The sequence below is a fragment of the Schistocerca americana genome, chromosome 3 (genome assembly GCF_021461395.2).
Source record: "Schistocerca americana isolate TAMUIC-IGC-003095 chromosome 3, iqSchAmer2.1, whole genome shotgun sequence".
In the NCBI taxonomy this organism is placed as follows: domain Eukaryota; kingdom Metazoa; phylum Arthropoda; class Insecta; order Orthoptera; family Acrididae; genus Schistocerca; species Schistocerca americana.
The window spans coordinates 649,601,598-649,622,247 of record NC_060121.1 but is presented as its reverse complement, the minus strand read 5'-3'; the positions used below and the strand labels follow the sequence as shown (position 1 = coordinate 649,622,247).

Here is a 20,650-nt window from a genome sequence, read left to right as displayed (position 1 = left end):
CTGGATTCTGTTTCACGTATCTTCGTTTCCTATTGTTTCCTCACCTGCTGTCAGAACATCTTAACTTTTATTTGATATATTTCTACAGTTTTGGGATCATTCCATTACTCTGTATTCCAGTATGCTATTTTTTCAATTCCAGTTTTATGTATTTCAGCTAACTTTTCTCTTACTTGACAACACACTGTCTGAATCATAGTTTGGGTCCCTGCAGCTCCATACATCTATGACTGACAAGGTATGTCACGTTTTTACTAATACATGGCCTATACTTACACTCAATTTCCATGTTCCAAGGCATATTCTTTTGTGTGGAAAACAGCGAAGTAACATAGAATAGCTCCAGTCTTGTTACTTTATTCATGTAAAATGTATCTCCGTGATACTCTTCCATATTCATTTCATCCAACCTTTGTGTTAAACTCTCCCAAAACCAATAATTTGTTGTAGTTCTGTACTACATGTACTTCCAAGGTCTTTATAAAACTGTTCTTTATTCCTTCTCTTTATTCTTAGTCTGCTGAGTCTTTCGTTAATAGGTTCAAAATCCAAAGGCTTCTCTAAACCTCTTTTGTTATTATAAATCCTGTTCCAGATTAATCTGTTCTTCTTTCTGCTTTATTGTACAGCAGAAAAATACAGAGACATGTCTGTCTGTCTTTGTGCTTGTAGCCTCACCTCTGGTAGTGCCACAATATTGTACTTAAACTTCATGACCTCTTCAACTATTGCTTTCATTATTGCTGAAGTTGTGTTCAGTATATCCCACTCACTGTCAGAGGGTCTTGTAGTGGTTCCATAATAAGATGTTTTTACAGTATTGGGTTATTGACCCCAGACCCCACATCCATCCTGGAGGACTTGTATTTTTTTGGGGGTTTACTACCTAGGAAGGTTGGCTTTACAACACCTTTTGAGCCCTCCCTGCCCTATGATGAGGGACACATTTTTTCTGGCCCTACTGCTGAGCCCTGCCTGACTTCGGTGACCCTGCTGGTAACTATGCTAACACTGGCATAGCCCTCAGCTCCTCTGAAGCACTGGTTGTCTTTTATAGGGCAATGTTCCATGAAAAAGTTCAGCTAAATGTGAGACGTGCTGGACTGAGACTCTTAACGTAGGACCTTTGCTTCTTTCTGGCATGTGCTCTGCCAACTGAGCTACCCAAGCACAACCTACAGCCCTCCTCACAGTTATCCTTCGACCAGTAGTTCAATGCCTACCTTGCCTCATGTGTTGCTTGCAAGCCTTGACTTAGAAACAGCCTGGGGGATCGTTTCCAGAATGAATTTTTCACTCTGCAGTGGAGTGTGTACTGATATGAAACTTCCTGGCAGATTAAAACTGTGTGCCAGACTAGAACTCGAACCCGGGAAAGTATTTTCATAAAATTCCACAACTTATGAAAAAATCCACACCCTAGAATTAATGACATGCTTTAGTTTAGCTAAATTTGCAGTACACATGAATATAGTTATAATGTAGGCAATTTAAAAATAAAGAAGCTAGTTTATTTGGCATTTTTTCACTCCAAATGTATTATTTTCAGAATATAAAAAAAGTGTTATAAGAATTCTATCTGATGGGTGTGCTCCATGCTGCTGCTATTTGGTGGGTCTGTCTGCTTAACTCATAAATTATTTACATTTTTCCATAGTTTACCTTTCTGTTCTATATCTTCAGTGTCAGTAGCTTTGTTATTTTGACAACTGTTTCACAACTTGTGTTCATTAAAGTCCTTTGTTGTTACCAACACTTCTCTTCCAAAAAGTAGTAATAATAATAATAATAATAATAATAGGCTCAGAACTAACCTCTACAAAGACTTCAAGGGCTTAGCAATCAGAGAAGTAGCCTAATATATGAGTTCATATCTTTCAGAGAGTAATAATGTCCTATGGGTAATATGGTGAAGTTTAAGACTGAACTACAAAGCTTTCCTTTGAGTACTACTACTACTACTACTACTACTAGTTGAAAAGTATGTTAACAGATACAATTAAAATGATTTTAGTTTATTTAATAATGTTATCACTGTAACACAATATCGTTTCACATCAAGTAGAGTGAATATCTTTCACTTCTTTCCATGTCCCAGAGAATCTCCTGCATGGGATCCTTGAAATACAACTAGTATAATGTAAAAGTTAATTGCTTACTCTGGGCATTTTGCAGACGTACTTACAGAACCCCATAAAACCAGTCATGATATAAGGTTGCTTCAATGACTTAATAATAATGCATTCAATTACATTTTTGGTAAACAATATTTACAAACTTATAAAGAAAAGTGGCAAATTTAAACTGAATTTACTGGAGACCAAAAAATTTCTTCAGCTTTCTCTAGTGTTATGCTATTTTCTCATTTATGAGCATCACTTGTTTCTTCAAGTGTTTCTGAGCTAGGTTGCATATTGCAAGTATTAATCCTGGTGCAATAGTGCTATAAAAGTATATTACGATACCAGAACTCAGATTTACCCGTATTGTATATACATATTATGTGTCACATTTCTGCTATCCTGAGCTAGTAAGCAAGGAGCATCTCTGAGATCCTTTTGTCTGACAGTTCCTTAAAAAAATAAAAAACTTACCATCTGAATTAAACAAATTAATAAACATGTCTTTCTGACAGGCAACAGTTTGTGGAACAATCACTCACTTGTCCATTTCTGATGAAGGAATGGTGACTTGTCATAGTAACCTGGGGAGGCCACTAATTGATTTAAACTTCACACTGTTTTTTTGCAGGGCAGGACCTACTTTCAGTCTTCAGGTGTCAAAGCATGACACTATGAAGTACACTCATGTATACAGGCAGTACTAATAATCAAGCCACACTGGCTTTTCTGTAAACTTTCTTATCAATTGGTGGGTTCATTTGCTGTCTACAGTACCAATTCTTTTGTTTTCTCAGTCACAAATCACAGCCTGTTCACTGACCAACAGCTACATGCTTTTTATTTGTTGTGCTATCATGCCTGGAGTCAATAAAAAATAATAGTGTTAAGTTGAAAATCTCATTATACATCCAAGAAAAGGAATTCCAAGTACAATGCTTAGTGAAACAAAGTGTGAGAAAAGTGCATAAAATTTTATTACACTTGTAAAAATACAGAAAATCTTTAGTTCTTGTTTATATGGAAAAAATTTATATGATAAATGAAAAAGCCCTTAAATATAACACCTTAAATGGTTACATGTCAATAAGGGTTTTAAGAGTTTAAATATGCACGCACAGTACTACTTTCCACATGCCTGTAATCGAATAAAAGTTTCAGTACTTACTGTCTGCCTAAAAAACACAAATGCATGCGCACATTTTCAACACAGCTTAAACAGTTAGTACATTTTTCTGTAAATCGTTAATGCATCACTAAAACAAGAAATAACATACACAACCTGATTCTACAAAATTTTCTCAGTGGGACAAATGTCTCCACAATGAAAGTCGAAACTGGCGTTACAGTTTATTAGCAAACTGACATCCCTCAAGAACGTTTCACTGTCCTTGATAAAAACTGGAAGTTTCAATAGATTCTTGAGGGGGAGATATTTGTTGTCATTTTGGTGCTTCAATTACAGCATTGGCAAGGCAAGTCATCTTCGGATACTTAATCTTTTTCTTATCCAATTCATCTTGTGCCCATAATATTAATTTTAACAAATTTGACAACTTTGGAGTTGTAGATTCTCTGTTTTCCATTTTTAGTATTGCGGCATTTAGTTCACTTGCGACTTTTTGTCTATGTGTAGGGTGCAACAAATCACTAAATGGTGACTGATGGGGGTCTTCAAACGCCAAAAGGGCTAATGTTCTTTCCAATTCATTTAAAACGGTAGGATCAGATTCTGCAGCTTCTGATAACTGTTCTTGAGCAAAATGGAGCGCTTCTTCAACTTTTCCGTTTCGAATCAGTTCTGTCAAATGTAGCTGCTGAAGATGAAAATATAAATACCTATCGTTATCTAATAACTCAGGATGCAGCTGGTTCACTATTGCCGTAGCTTCCTGAATCCTGCCACTTTGAATAGCATCACGTATTCGTATTCTGTCATCGAGAGAATCCAGATCCATACACGGACTCACGCCTGATTCCTGCTGGAATTTTTCAGTTGCTTCTTTAAATCCTTCTGTCACCAAATAATTCATAATAAGCTTATTCATATCTGAACGCTGTACATGAACACCTTCGAGATGCTCCATCCAGTCGTCCTTCGAAATGTTTTCGTGTTTCTCTGTGTAGCTCATTTCGTCCACAACGCTACAGCTGTCAAGAAAAAGGAAAAGATCCATAAATACCTTCAAATAATTTCAAACATCCAACTATCACAGTAAGTTATTATTATTATTATAAGCTACCTCTGAATTCAAATGCAAATATTACCTGACGTAATGACGATACACTGACTGCACATAATAACAAGCCAAATCACACACTGAACAGCTGTCGTAACTTTACCACCACTGTCACACATATTATTTAGTCACCGACTTTATGCGCACGCCAAAGATTCGTCTAATATAAAATATTTCCAGAAAATTAGTTTTTCTACTTCTTTACTTTCTTTTTAATTCTGAAGAAACGTGTAATGGTGATACTATTCAGCTGTGACGGAAAATACTAACAATATATATATATTTTCATTTTAGTAAGCGTGGTACGAAACGAGGTACAAGCCGATATTCATATGTTTTTAAAGCGGGTGAGACTCGACATATCGGTGTTCGTCTGTTCGGATTTCGAAAAGACGGAAACACCGAGTGGTATTGTAATTAACAAATGCCATGGATAGAATCGCAGAGGTATTGTATGTTGTATTGGGTATGATTATTTTTGTCTTGCGTTCGCAAGTAACGTTAAACTCATGTAGCTTGCAGGAGATGATGATACGGAAGAGAGAAACAGGACGTTTGTATTTGCTGATGAGGGCCACACGTTCGGGAATGCTTTAAGGAGCATTATAGTGAGATAGTAAGTACGTTAGAAGTAGTAGGTGCTTATAAACAATTAGACCATGAAGAACGTCTTTTATTATATGCTGATGTACGAGACTAACTTTGTATGAGATTATTTCGTATGAGCCGTCGTAAGCAGTCATGGAATGCAGCCCCAAAAAGCTTGTAAAACACTCCATTGCGTAGTTTGATAACTTTATTTTGTACGTGGCTCTGCCGCTGCGTGAGCACGCATCGCAGAAGTTGCCGACACGAAAGTGCACTGTCACTGGGTTTACAGTAAGGTTATCATCTACTTTAATCCTAGATATTTCGTGTCTGCTAACTAAAAAGCCTAATTATAATTGAAAACGAACCACGCAGCTTTTGTGCTTGTAGAAAGAACGTATTGTTTGCCATTTGTGTGTAAAAGTTTCATTAAACAACCCATGAGACGTGTTTGAAACAATTACAAATTTACTGCAACTTGAAATACAGCTGTCAAAAAGCCATTCAACATCTTATTACTGAAGAGATCTGAATTTTTTCATTGGAAGTACTTTCCAAATAACTTCTGTTTGATAAAAGTTATCATAATTTTTGGCACTATATCTCAGGGACTAATGCAAAGCTTAATTTTTGGTAGTTCACTGCATAATACGGACTGGTCAGGGATTCTAAAACCTAAAGAAAATTTATAAATATTTTCAGGCACATAATTTGTTAAAATATTATCAGTACAGGTCACTGACCAACATTTACTCCAGTGACTTTCGTGAACTTTTGTTTGGAAACCAAAGTTTTTTTTATTATGTCAGTGATTTTTTTATAACATTGGAGGCAGTGGCTATTACATTCTTAGGAGTTCATTGAGATTTTCTAGCAGGAATTTTAATTGCAGGCCTAGCTTTTTCTGGTAGCCTGTAAATGGAAACTCCTATGATGTTTAGCTCCTTTAACTCAACACAGCAGTTCTCAAATTATCTCTCATAATTCAAATGATTAAATAATTTCTTCATTCATGTTTTATTTCTGAATGTGTGTGCAAGACCTTTGACATGATTTTTGTTGTCTGCAGAAGTTGTTGCTAACTTGTAAAATTTACAGATCTTGATTTATTTTTATTTCTTTCTTTGTTTATTTGTCCCCATTCAACACAACAGAATAGGACATAAGACACATTAAAAACATAATCAAACACTGGAAAACCAGGATGGGCTAATAATAATATTAAGAATACGAATAGAGCAGGTGTTGAGTCACATACAGAAACAATGAAAAAACTACTTAAAATTTAAGATTTTGGCCAAAAGTCCTTCTTCACAAATAGTACACACAATCAGACCACAACAGCAGGAGGCAGTGGCCATGTGTGTGCGAGTTGTACTTGTGTGAATGTGTGTTTGCTTTCTATTTCCAAAGATCACCTTTTGACCAAAACTTAAATGTTAAGTAGTCTTTTCATTGTGCTCGTCTGCAACTCCTCTATGTGGTGATAGCAATCTATGTTTTTCATAACATTAAAGATTTAATATATATGTACGCTATTGTGGTCAAAAGTGTCTGGGCATCTAGATGAAACGAACTTAAAAGTTCGTGGCGTCTTCCATCGGTAATGCTGGAATTCAGTATGGTGTTGGCCCACCCTTAGCCTTGATGACAGCTTCCACTCTCACAGGCATATGTTCAATCAGGTGCTGGAAGGTTTCTTGGGGAATGGCAGCCCATTCTTCACAGAGTGCTGCACTGAGGAGAGGTATCAATGTTGGTCGGTGTGGCCTGGCACGAAGTTGGCATACCAAAACATTCCAAAGGTGTTGTATAGGATTCAGGTCAGGTCTCTGTGCAGGCCAGTCCATTACAGGGATGTTACTGTCGTGTAACCACTCTGCCACAGGCCGTGCCTTATGAACAGGTGCTCGATCGTGTTGAAAGATGCAATCGCCATCCCCGAATTGCTCTTCAACAGTGGGAAGCAAGAAGGTATGTAAAACATCAATGTAGGCCTGTGCTGTGATAGTGCCATGCTAAACAACAAAGGGTGCAAGCCCCTCCAAATTTTAGTGTTGACATTACACACAATGGCAGATGACGTTCACCGGGCATTCACCATACCCACACCCTGCCATTGGATTGCCACATTGTGTACCGTGATTTGTCACCCCACACAATGTTTTTCCGCTGTTCAATCATCCAATGTTTATGCTCCTTACACCAAACGTGGTGTCGTTTGGCATTTACCGGCGTGATGTGTGGCTTATGAGCAGCCGCTCGACCATGAAATCAAAGTTTTCTCACTTCCTGCCTAACTGTCATAGCATTTGCAGTGGATCATGAGTGATGGTCTGGATAGATGTCTGCCTATTACACATTACAACCATCTTCAGCTGTCGGCGGTCTGTCAGTCAACAGACGAGGTCGGCCTGCATGCTTTTGTGCTTTACGTGTCCCTTCATGTTTCCACTTCAATATCGCATCGGAAACAGTGGACGTAGGGATGTTTAGAAGTGTGGAAATCTTGCGTACACACGTATGACCTAAGCGACACCCAATCACCTGACCATGTTCGAAGTATGTGAGTTCCGTGGAGGACCCCATTCTCCTCTCTCACGATGTCTAATGACAACTGAGATCGCTGATATGGAGTACCTGGCAGTAGGTGGCAGCACAATGCAGCTAATATGAAAAACAAACATTTTTGGGGGTGTCCGGACACGTTTGATCACATGACACACGTACAAAATTGGATTGGTTTAAGTAAGACTGTGCAGGATGTGTCCTATAAACTGATCCCTATTTTAGTCAAGTTGTGCCATAAATCTCTTTCTTCCTCAATTAGACTCAGTTGCTCCTCATTAAACACTCAATCTACCCATCTAATCTACCGAATTCTTCTGTAACAGCGATGGAAAGCTCATCATCCACAAATCATTTCTGGAAATTCATGCACGCCAGACAAATACCTTCAGAAAAGGCTTCCTGACACGTACATTCTTATTAGATGTCAATAAAGTATGACTTTTTCAGAAATGATTTTTATGCTGTAGCAAGTCAGCATTTTATATCCATTTTGCTTTGGCCATCATCAGTTATACTGCTGTCCAAATAGCAAAAAAACTATTATTCCTTGTGCCTCATTCCCTAATGGGTGATTCAGTGTTACACATTAGAGATGGTTCCCACTTGACCAACTCTGATTTTGTCTAGGTTTGGTTTAATGGTTTGTTATATGGCCAAAGGAGGATTTACAAATTTATAGCTCCCATATTTTAATATTTTGTCATTTGGGTCATCTTGAGTAAAGTGTGCACAAATGTCGCAACATATCAGACAATTTAGCCGTACTTGAAGTGTTGTAATTAAGTTGGTATTTGGGCTAAAGCTGCAAAACTCGGCAAGGTAGTTGAACAGTTTGCAACATGCACATTGTGTAAGTTTTATCTCATTCGGTTCACTATTTTTGCTCCAAGTGCCACTCAAGATTGTCAGTGACAAAAGTCTCGTTATCTAGTTGGTTTACAAACTTCTCCTTTTCTGACATTTTATTCTTATAAAACCAGTAAGTTTTATTACTATTTGGTTCATAGCTTTAGTGACAGCCGGGTGTGACTGTTTGAAAGAACATTATTTTCTCCACAGTGAACAAATTGATATGAGTGCTTCGTTACCTGTTCACTATCTATTATAGGTTTTCTGACTGCATCTTGCAGTTTCGACCAAGTTATTGCCTTTTATGGTAACCCAGACCTCGGGCTACATTACGGATCAGTCTGTTGCTGCAACCAGTTCTTAAGTTGTATTTGGATTATCAGAAACATAAGTTTTTTGTTTTTTTAAAAAAAAGTAGCTATCGGCTGCAGTATAATTAAATGCATGCACTGGTGCATTACCTGTTAGTAAGAACCCGGCATCTTCATCACATCTGATGACCACAGGCGGAGGGACTTTTTCCGGGTTACCAAGCCTGCTAGTTTATAGTGTGTTGCATAGTAAAGGCTCCCGAGTCTTGTGTGTGTTTCTAAAACGGATTCTGAAGCCTTTGGGGATTTAGCAGCTACCCATGTCTTTTGTTTGGATATCTGTATAGTTTGCAAGCCAGAATACTGACAGTACTAAAAAAATAAAATAAAAAAAAACCACAGCATTAATTCTGCAGTAATTTATATTTTTCATTAACTTTAGTAATGACTCATTCTGGAAAACTATGTTGCTGACCCACTGTTGTAGATGTTGCTGGTAGATTTGTGATAATATGTTGATTGGGGATCCCTCATGTATTTTTTCGAATTGAGCAGTGAAACGATCTTGACGGGCCACAAGATTGCATGAAATTTATAAGTGAATCATTCTCCTCAAATGAAATTTCGCAATCTTTGCCAACCCATCAGACATGCGTACATATGTACATAAAGATATGTAATATACTGTCCCAGTTGCATTGTTGAAACCATAAATTCTGAAGCATCATCAGTTTCTTCTGATATTTTGGCAACAAATGAGAAGAAATCCACTGACAAACTTTGCACGGGAATTATTTTCAAATCATTTGGATTAAACTGATTAGTCTCTTGTTCCGGCAACTCCAAAGCCAAAGAAAAACCTTTCTTCCTGAGAAGCTCTTGTTGTTTCAATTTAGCCCTCTCAACAAAATTTAGTTTATTCAAGCTTTGTCCACAGAATTTGTGTAAATCAAAGATATGAGGATTTGGTTTTCCTTTGGGCACTGTGGGCTAGCCCAAGCAGCCAATTTTTTCCCAATTTCTCCAATTCCTTCACATTCTGGTTTTCCACGACTGGGTGCAAAAGAGTTCCAGTCAGCATTCATTCAAAAATCTTTGATGTGGTACCATGGATGATGAAATATTTGTACTGATGTACGTGATTTTCTCCAAATTTGTCACTTTTTGTTTCACTGCACTCACAAGCTTTATCAAAAAGACATGAACTGCAACTGTATCACATCTTAGATAAATAACACAAAAACTTTAAACTTTCTATTTGCTCATTTTCTCTTAAGTTTTTGGTTACAGCAGGGGATGAGTCTGGTGGACAACAGAAGGATCCAGCTTCATTTTATGCTCACCCCTGATACTGAGTGTTGCCCAAACAATCTCACATGCAGCTTCAATTTCTACTGTCGCATTCCCACTGTGCGTTAGGCTTGCGACTAACTATCGCGTTCTTATTATGGAAGAATTATGTCTTCTATGGTTATCATGTTTTTATTGAAGATCACTCGGGAAAGAACACACAACATAGGCAGTGATTACACAATAGTGACCAATGGAATGTTATAGAAAACTTGGGTAGAACTCCCCAGAAACGTTCTATGAAATCAACAACGGAACAATTGTAACGTGGCACATAGTTTACAAGTCGTGGAATGATCGCACGCTGTGGCAAGGAGTAATTACATGTCAGCGCTCCTCGTGGCCAGCACGCAAACCTTGTTGATTCTTGCGTTCTGTCAGCTGATCGCAGCTGCGAGCTGCGTGATTGCCTTAGTCGCCACATCTACCCTACCGGATTTGAGTTTCTTGTGTACTGCAACAAATACACCACCCCCCAATTCCCACTTGTCTATCTTTTTGATATGCACTTTCCCCAAAAATCTCACTGCTAGCAGTTTCAGGTTTCAACCAGCTTTCTGTACCTAATATTATGTGAGCTTGACTAGTTTTTGTGAGCGCTTCAAACTGTGGCACTTTGTTGCAAATGCTTTGGCAGTTTACCATTAAGCCTAGTTTACATGACGACACTAGGTTGCAGGCAACTATGCTACCGGCCACTGCGCATGCGCGCTGCGCAATTGGTTGGTGAAACTAAACATTTCCAACTTTGGTGACACTAGTTGCATGAGTTTTGAGGCTATGTATGTTCGTAGGGTGTAGACAATCTGAAATATGAAGTAGGGAATGGAGAACAATGTTCACTTTATGGATCTCTTTGCTTTGCATAGGTGTTTGTGGGATTTCAGTGATGCTGATTACAAACATAAGCAACATATTGCTGCTCCTGAGACCATCATGTGTGATTGGAACATACACTCATGTTCATAAATTAAGGATAATCCTGATATGTGGTGGAAAAAATGCTCTGGTGGGTGGTCTGCAGGTTTAAATCACCTCGGGCTATGACCATGCAGTGCATTTGACCTGCGGTCTTCGCTTGTTGCAGTGCTTCTCCGAGATGAAAAGGCTGGTGCTGGCAGGAGTCCACATATGCAGAGGTGTGTTGGTGCATGTCAGAGTACGGTGCAGCGAGTAAGTGCGCAGACTTTTTCAGATGTGCTAGTGGTGACTGTGTGCTAAAAATGGCTCAACGAACACACATTGATGACATTATGAGGGGTAGAATACTAGGGCGACTGGAGGCTGGTCAAACACAGCAGGTTGTAGCACGGGCCCTGCGTGTGCCACAAAGTGTGATCTCAAGATTAATCCAATGATCCCAGCAGACAGGAAATGTGTCCAGGCGCTTCAATACGGAACGTCCACAGTGTTCAACACCACAAGAAGACCAATATTTCACCATCAGTATCCGCAGACGGTCAGGAGTACTGCAGGTAGCCTTGCTTGGGACCTTACTGCAGCCACTGGAACAGTTGTCTCCAGACACACAGTCTACAGAGGACTGAACAGACATGATTTATTCGCCCAGAGACCTGGAAGGTGCATTCCACTGACCTCTGGTCACAGGAGAGCTCGTAAAGCCTGGTGTCAAGAACACAGTACATGGTCATTGGAACTGTGATCCCAGGTTATGTTCATGGACGAGTCCAGGTATAGTCTGAACAGCGATTCTCGCTGGGTTTTCATCTGGTGTGAACCAGGAACCAGATACCAACCCATTAATGTCCTTGAAAGGGACCTGTATGGAGGTCATGGTTTGATGGTGTGGGGTGGGTTTGATGGTGTGGGGTGGGATTATGATTGGTGCACATACACCCCTGCATGTTTTTGACAGAGGAACTGTAAAAGGTCAGGTGTATTGGGACGTCATTTTGCACCAGTATGTCCGCCTTTTCAGGGGTGCAGTGGGTCCCACCTTCCTCCTGATGGATGATAACACACACCCCCACCGAGCTGCAATCGTTTAGGAGTACCTTGAAACAGAAGATATCAGGCGAATGGAGTGGCCTGCCTGTTTCTCCAGACCTAAACTCCATTGAGCGTGTCTGGGATGCTCTCGGTTGACGTATTGCTGCATGTCTTCAAACCCCTGCGACACTTCAGGAGCTCGGATAGCCACTAGTGCAAGAATGGAAGACTATACCCCAGCAGCTGCTCGACCACTTGATCAAGAGTATGCCAACCCGTTGTGCGGCCTGTGTACGTGTGCATGGTCATCATATCCCATATTGATGTTGGGTTACATGAGCAGGAAACAGTGGCGTTTTGTAGCACATGTGTTTCGGGATGGTTTTCTCAACTTACTACCAATACCGAGGACTTAGATCTGTGTCGTGTGTGTTCCCTATGTGCATATGCTATTAGCGCCAGTTTTGTGTAGTGCCACGTTGTGTGGCACCACGTTCTGCAATTATCCTTAATTTATGAGTAAGAGTGTAGATGGTTTGACAGTATCTGAGCTGCAGTGCAAAATTTATTGGGTTAGGAGCACATGACAACTGAATTAAGGAAAATACAAGCAAGTAATTCTAGATGTGGCAATGATCTCATCTAAAAGACTAAAATCCCATCCTTCGAGTTGGTCGACTCTTTAAGGAATATTGTTGACAAGAGGGAAGGTTACACAAATCAAGAAGCTGTATTCTTTATTCAATAGTCATCTATTTAAAACGTCGCAGCAGTGATCCCCATTCACATATGTTAGAATTTTGAAATATTGCCACTGTATAGATCTGTCTTCAAGAGAGTAGTTTGCAAACCATTCTGTTCTTAATGCGGCCTGCTTCGAATAAATATTGCTGTTAATGTTAATAATTATTGATGTTAACATTAATAATTATTGCTGTTAATTTTAATAATTATTGGTGTTAATGAAAAAGCAGTTATCACCAACTAAAACTGCATCTTATAACATGCTGACTGTTATTGATCGTAATGCACGCAATATGATACGTAATTTCAGTTCTGGCAACAGTGCTTCATGCATTATAGTTTCTTTACTCCTTATCACATAATTAGCTCTACTTAGAAGAAATGTGAACAGTTCTGGCGACATTCTAAGATAACTGAAAGAACTTCTTGTGTCTTCCTTTATAAATTATTTCAGCAAGGATGCTGAACAACGTCTGTTCTTCATCCAGTCATGAATCGAAACACGTTTCTTATTTTTTTCTTATGCAGCAATTACACGCAACTACATTTAACTCCAGACTGAGATTTTTCACTCTGCAGCGGAGTGTGCACTGATATGAAACTTCCTGGCAGATTAAAACTGTGTGCCGGACTGAAACTCAAGCTTGGGACCTTTGCCTTTTGCGGGCAAGTGCTCCACCAACTGAGGTACCCAAGCACGACTCACGCCCCGTCCTCACAGCTTTACTCCTGCCGGTACCTCGTCTCCTACCTTGCAAACTTTACAGCGCATATCCCGCTGCAGAGTGAAAAATCTCATTCTGGCAACATCCTCCAGGTTGTGGCTAAGCCATGTCTCCGCAATATCCTTTCTTTCAGAAGTGCTGTTCTGCAAGGTTCACAGGAGAGCTTCTGTAAAGTTTGGAAGGTAGGAGATGAGGTACTGGCAGAAGTAACGCTGTGAGGATGGGGTGTGTCGTGCTTGGGTAGCTCAGTTGGTAGAGCACTTGCCCGCAAAAGGCAAAGGTCCCGAGTTCGAGTCTCAGTCCGGCACACAGTTTTAATCTGCCAGGAAGTTTTGCATTTAACTCCATCACAACTTGTGCAATGTACAGCTGCCAAAACTTTCGTTTCAGATACGGCTCAGGGACCCTCAAAACGACAAAACTGAAGTTTATACTGGTGGCGTGCAACTCATTCCACACAACGAGTGGCGCAACCCGACGTCGTCGTGTAAACTAGGCTTTAGGAGGTACTTCTTTTGATCTTACACGGATACTTTTGGGTTTCCTACAGCTATTGTTATCTTGTGTGCCCCCCACACACACAGTCAGTTACCTGAGTAGCATTCTCTGATGTGTAGTGCCCACCTGACCCATTTAGAGAGACCCCACAGTTCTCAACCCTATGGCGCAAGTCCAGGAAGTCGCAGCCTGGCTTGTCACAGAACCTTCAAAGTACCTGGTTCACTCCTTTCATTTGACTCAGAATCAAAGAGCCATGATCAGTTGTGGGGACAATGCTGTAAATTGTGAGCTTAATTGAAACTTCATATGTAGGGCTAGTCTTCTCAACCTTCTCTGCCTTTCACTGGAATGACCTAAGAGTGACCTCAGAGCATCATTTGCTCCACCGTGCGCCACAGTCTACAATTGTTTGCCCCCTGTTCCCTCAGTGGCTGCTGGAGTAGCCTCTTCGACATGTTGAACGAGGCCCTCAGGCATACACACTAAGGGCACCTGGTGTCCTTTCCTGTCCCTTGCCACCATTTCCCAAAGGGTTACTATCATCTGCTGTACATTTGAACTGCAGATGATTAATAGATGCCTACCCTTTTGAGTTTGCTTCCTCCTGACACTGAACAAAACAGGTTTCTCCAAAATGTGTGAAATGAGTGTCACTGTCTCAGTTTCAGTGAAAGACAGCATCTCAAACTTGTTGGTTAGGGGGACCGATACAACACCCTGAGTCTTCAGTGGTCTCCATCCACCCTGCACAGAACACCTAGATCTACCATTGACACGTCACTCACAATCAAGTGGACGAGTAACGACAGATCCTGTGCTTTCTGCAGAGGAGATAGGATCCACGGGAGAAGGTGGTATCTGAGGTACTTCTGGTACAAATATCACAGGTACACAACTCTCCAGAGCTCTTCCAACACACCAATTCGCAGCAGCTGCCAATCATTTGACAGTCAGGATGGTTTCCACTTGCTTATGAATGTCAAGTTCAAGAACGGCATTCACAGTGGGGCTGCATTTTGGCTGTTGCAGTGTATTACAAGGTAGTTATCAAATAACTGTTAATTATGCCAACTAATTATCTTTTAATTTGTTGAGTTAAAAAGTCGCTAATTCCCTGTAAGAATTGGAACAAATATGCAAAACGAAATTTCTGCTAAGGCAGCACAAAAACCACTGGTAAAGACTACTGGTTTCCTAAAACATTTTGATGTTAATTATAGTTGTTAGCAAATTCAAAAACAGAGTTAATTTATGATAAATGCAGATAGTATATATGGCTACTCCTCTGTAAGGGAAAACTAGGTGTAACAAAATATGGTAGTGAGAAAATCTGCTACAATAACTAAATCACAAATGCCAATTTGCTACAGATTGCTCATGGATTTTGCAGAGAACAATGGTTGTTTCCAAAAATTCTCAAAAAAAATAATAATATGGTTATTTGAGTTGATACAGAATGAAGTTCAACTATGACGTATTCTTTGGCAGAACTGTGAACCACAAGTGTTGATTTCCTAAGAAATAAATTATTTATCCTAAACAAAAATGTATTGGTAATCTAGTTTTGTGAGCATCCGAAAAGTCTCAAAATAACCTATTTTTTCACATAATTGTGCAATGAAATTAGAGAAAGATTGTTCTGAATGAGGATAGTCCTACTGTTCTCGAAGATTTTAAGAGCGTAATTAAGTTTAAGCCCACAGTTCACAACAACACTGAGAGTTTATAACGGCACTCGCGATTGTTTGAAATTACACAATATGTAACAATATAAACAGGTATTGATACACCCAATGAAAGATCATGCAGAAATGATGTTAACAGTAAAATATGCGAATTTAGAACTTTAAATCCTCACACAAAGGAAAATCCCGAAGTCAGGTGTTATATATAAATAAATGTGTGTATTGCATGGATTTTTCACTCACTTCTGTGCACACTTTACACTGTCATGCTGAAGAACAACATTGCAGCCCGAGTTTATCTCGGTCAAAATTGCTAAAATGTGCAGTACCAACAAAGTACGTCTTCTGCTTTTTGCAGCTAACTGCTGGAAACTGTATAGAAAGCCTCAGTTCGCTGGTACGTAAGTTCCCCATTCACACTGTAATCATCAGTGGAGACTTTATCAACCAACTGTTAATTGGGAAAAAATCACAATTTTGTTAGTGATGGGAGTTTTAAGGCATCCTGTGAAACTGTACTAAATTCTTTCCCTGAAAGCTACCCAGAACTGATAGTGAGGAACACCACTCGTGAAGGAAATACATTGGATGTAATGGCTACAAATAGATCTGAGATCTTTGAGGATGTCTAAATCGAAACTGCTGTCGGTGATCATGACGTGGTTGTGACGACAATGATTGCAAAGAACTAAAACAAGCAGAAAGATTCATATGTTCAGTAAACTAGATTAAAAATCAGCAGTGTCACATCTCAGTGAGGAGCTTGAGATTCAGCACCGGCCAGGAGTGTGTAGAGGAAGTCTGGCTCCAGTTTAAAAGAAAGTTGCCAATGCACTGGATAGATATATACCCAGTAGAACAGTTCATAATGGGAAGGAACCACGACGGTATACAGTCGCTGTAAGGAAATTTTTAAAGAAAAGGAGATCACTGCATAATACATGTAAAACAAACCAAAGGGCTATAGAGAGAGAAATACTAGATGAAACACATTTGGCTGTCAAGAGAGCAATGTGTCATGCCTTCAATGACTACCGTGGTGGAATATCGTCAGGTGATCTTTCACAGAACATCAATCCTGTTAAACCCAGCTTGCACTTTCCTCACATGACCTACTGAAAGCTTTGGATTAAAGCAAACAGATAAATGCTGTATTTCTTGATTTCTGAAAGGCATTTGACTCACTACTACACATTAGCTTATTATCATATGGGATATCAAGTGAAATTTGTGACTGGATTGAGGACTGTAGTAGGAGGACACAGCATGTTATCTTGGATAGAGTGCCATCGTCAGATGTAGAAGTAACTTAGGGTGTGCCCCAGGGAAGTGTGATGATTCTTCTTCGAGAAAGGATTGCAACACGATATTTGCAGTTTCAGATTTTGTCAGCAAAATCACTGTATGAGGAAGACAAATCTTAAGTTCATAACTGAACCTGCAACCAAAATGACACAACAATAGTTCCTTTTGTTCAAGAGAAAAATCTTTAACATTTGGCAGCCAAAAGAACATCATTTTCAAAATTTAAAGAAATATGCAAGCTTTTGGAGGCAGTGGTTCCTTCTTCTAGCAGATGTGTTGAAGGGCAAGGAGGGATGAAGGAAAAGGATTGGTGAAGTTAAGGAAACAGGGAGAATTATGGAAAAATCGCCCAGAATCCTGAGTTGGGGGAGACTTACAGGATGGGATGACAAGAAAAGACTGTTAGGCACTGCACTGAATGAAATTTGAAAACTGAGATTTCAGGCATTACCTCTCACCATGGACAACACAGTGGCCAGTAGCCTTCACTTAATGACTGAGAGCAGTGGTGTTTGTGTAGAGCTGTCATTGCTAACAGACGAGCAGCACTGTGTGAAATAACCGGAGACATCAATGTGAGACATATGATGAATGTATCTGTTAGGACAGTACAGCAAAATTGGGCATTAATGAACTATGGCAACAGACGACTGACTCAACTGCTGTTGTTAACAGTATGACAGCACTTGCAGAGCCTCTCCTGGGCTATATCAGTTGGATGCTAGATGACTGGAAAACTGTGATCTGGTCAGATGAGTCCCAATTTTAATAGTTAAGAGCTGATGGTAAGGTTTGAGTGTGGCTCAGACCTCACAAAGCCAGGGACAAGTTGTCAACAAGGCACTGTGCAAGGTTGTGGTCGCTCCATAATTGTGTGGGCTGTGTTTACATGGAATGGTTTGGGTCCTCTGGTCCAACTGAACTTATCATTAACTGGAAATGGTTATGTTTGGCTACTTGGAGACCATTTGCAGCCATTCATGGACTTCATATTCCCAGACTACGATGGAAATTTGCTGGGTGACAGTGCACCATGTCAGTATATCACTAGTGTTCATGATTGGTTTGAAGAACATTCTGGACAGTTTGAGCTAATGATTTGGCCACTTAAATTGCCTGACACGAACATATATGGGGCATAATTGAGAGGTCAGTTCACACACAAAATCTGGCATCTACAACATTTTTGCAATTATGGACAACTGTAGAGGCATCACAGCTCAGTATTTCTGCTGGGGAGGCTGTGCCATGACAAGTTACTGCTCTGTGCCAGGCAAAAGAAGGTCCGACATGATATTAGGAAGTATCCCTTGACTTTTGTCAACTCCGTGTAAATTAAGGCCAGGGGTCATAACTGTCTGCTTTATGTCAAAATTTTATGAAAACTTAACGAAAAAGTTTTAAAACAGTACCAAACACCGCCCACTGTGAAAGCTGGAATTCCCACTAGTGTGCATTAGGTACCAGGTTGTGACTATCACTGATGTAGAGTATGCTCTTCAACAAGATATTGTGTGTCACCGATATGCATTCTCTGTCTATGCCCTTTCATGCTAAGTAATAACTTGGTAAAATAATGTCATGAAATGGGGTTCATTCCACCTGACACTTTGCCCACCACACCTAGAGTAGCTCTTTGTCACCCATAAACAGGTCTGTGACCTTTCATGCTGCCTTGCTGTTTGTCTTTTTAATATCCCCTGTTAGTCCTATTTGGTACAGGTCCCACACAGTTGAGCAATATTCTGGAGAAACTTTACTGAATAATTGTAGACCATCAAAGAAAAAAGTTTTGTGATGAGAAATGAGGCAGCCAGAGTTGCAACTAAAATGGATGTTTATTTAGTTGGTGACCAGTTTGGGGCTATGCCCATTCTCAAAGCAAGCAATGTTTGCCAAGTCCATCCGAAATAGCAGTACATAAAGTGGTTACGTATGTACACTCCTGGAAATGGAAAAAAGAACACATTGACACCGGTGTGTCAGACCCACCATACTTGCTCCGGACACTGCGAGAGGGCTGTACAAGCAATGATCACACGCACGGCACAGCGGACACACCAGGAACCGCGGTGTTGGCCGACGAATGGCGCTAGCTGCGCAGCATTTGTGCACCGCCGCCGTCAGTGTCAGCCAGTTTGCCGTGGCATACGGAGCTCCATCGCAGTCTTTAACACTGGTAGCATGCCGCGACAGCGTGGACGTGAACCGTATGTGCAGTTGACGGACTTTGAGCGAGGGCGTATAGTGGGCATGCGGGAGGCCGGGTGGACGTACTGCCGAATTGCTCAACACGTGGGGCGTGAGGTCTCCACAGTACATCGATGTTGTCGCCAGTGGTCGGCGGAAGGTGCACGTGCCCGTCGACCTGGGACCGGACCGCAGCGACGCACGGATGCACGCCAAGACCGTAGGATCCTACGCAGTGCCGTAGGGGACCGCACCGCCACTTCCCAGCAAATTAGGGACACTGTTGCTCCTGGGGTATCGGCGAGGACCATTCGCAACCGTCTCCATGAAGCTGGGCTACGGTCCCGCACACCGTTAGGCCGTCTTCCGCTCACGCCCCAACATCGTGCAGCCCGCCTCCAGTGGTGTCGCGACAGGCGTGAATGGAGGGACGAATGGAGACGTGTCGTCTTCAGCGATGAGAGTCGCTTCTGCCTTGGTGCCAATGATGGTCGTATGCGTGTTTGGCGCCGTGCAGGTGAGCGCCACAATCAGGACTGCATACGACCGAGGCACACAGGGCCAACACCCGGCATCATGGTGTGGGGAGCGATCTCCTACACTGGCCGTACACCACTGGTGATCGTCGAGGGGACACTGAATAGTGCACGGTACATCCAAACCGTCATCGAACCCATCGTTCTACCATTCCTAGACCGGCAAGGGAACTTGCTGTTCCAACAGGACAATGCACGTCCGCATGTATCCCGTGCCACCCAACGTGCTCTAGAAGGTGTAAGTCAACTACCCTGGCCAGCAAGATCTCCGGATCTGTCCCCCATTGAGCATGTTTGGGACTGGATGAAGCGTCGTCTCACGCGGTCTGCACGTCCAGCACGAACGCTGGTCCAACTGAGGCGCCAGGTGGAAATGGCATGGCAAGCCGTTCCACAGGACTACATCCAGCATCTCTACGATCGTCTCCATGGGAGAATAGCAGCCTGCATTGCTGCGAAAGGTGGATATACACTGTACTAGTGCCGACATTGTGCATGCTCTGTTGCCTGTGTCTATGTGCCTGTGGTTCTGTCAGTGTGATCATGTGATGTATCTGACCCCAGGAATGTGTCAATAAAGTTTCCCCTTCCTGGGACAATGAATTCACGGTGTTCTTATTTCAATTTCCAGGAGTGTATATGGTCCTAGCTGACGCTGGAGTTGTGGGAAAAGCATTCATAAAACTGTGATATTTTGTAGAGAAAGAGATCCTCTTTTAAGTAATCATCAAAGCAAGTAGAGATCAGATATCCATTCCGAGGTACAAATGTTCAAAAGTCACTTACTTTGGCAGTAAATTTCTTTGTAGGTAACTTCAACTCTGTCTCTTTCAAAAACTTTGAACCAAAGAAGTGATAAAATTCACAAGTTTTATAAACAAGCTACTAGGTAATAAAATCACAGAAGGAGAAATTTTGCAAACCGACTAAATAAAAAGAAATTGTGTCACACAAAATTTATCGACAACTTTGTGTTGCAGTTGGA

General features: G+C 40.9%; 2 protein-coding genes across 3 annotated transcripts in view; one reads left to right on the top strand and one right to left on the bottom strand.

Moving 5' to 3' along the window:
* Nucleotides 1–3,075: 3,075 nt before the first annotated feature.
* LOC124605742 (glucose-induced degradation protein 8 homolog) lies at nt 3,076–4,569 on the bottom strand. 2 transcript variants are annotated; one of them, XM_047137621.1, is made up of 2 exons: nt 4,389–4,569; nt 3,076–4,271 (listed from the first exon to the last, which is right to left on the bottom strand). In XM_047137621.1, the coding sequence occupies exon 2, from the start codon at nt 4,250–4,252 to the stop codon at nt 3,563–3,565; it is 690 nt and encodes a 229-aa protein (XP_046993577.1). In that variant the 5' UTR covers nt 4,253–4,271; nt 4,389–4,569; the 3' UTR covers nt 3,076–3,562. The 2 variants fall into 2 exon arrangements, with proteins under 2 accessions (XP_046993577.1, XP_046993578.1); XM_047137622.1 differs by having other exon boundaries at nt 3,076–4,268; nt 4,389–4,486.
* A 220-nt stretch (nt 4,570–4,789) lies between these two features.
* The window catches only part of LOC124606274 (probable DNA-directed RNA polymerases I and III subunit RPAC2), a 48,873-nt gene continuing 33,012 nt past the window's right edge, over nt 4,790–20,650 (top strand). The window contains exons 1-3 of the mRNA XM_047138253.1: nt 4,790–4,807; nt 4,959–4,976; nt 13,839–13,954. Coding sequence (XP_046994209.1) covers nt 4,790–4,807; nt 4,959–4,976; nt 13,839–13,954 — 152 coding nt within the window. The remainder of the gene's footprint in view (nt 4,808–4,958; nt 4,977–13,838; nt 13,955–20,650) is intronic.

What these genes read in the sequence shown, in the direction of transcription:
- LOC124605742 (XM_047137621.1), bottom strand. Translation starts at nt 4,252, where the DNA reads ATGAGCTACACAGAGAAACACGAAAACATTTCGAAGGACGACTGGATG.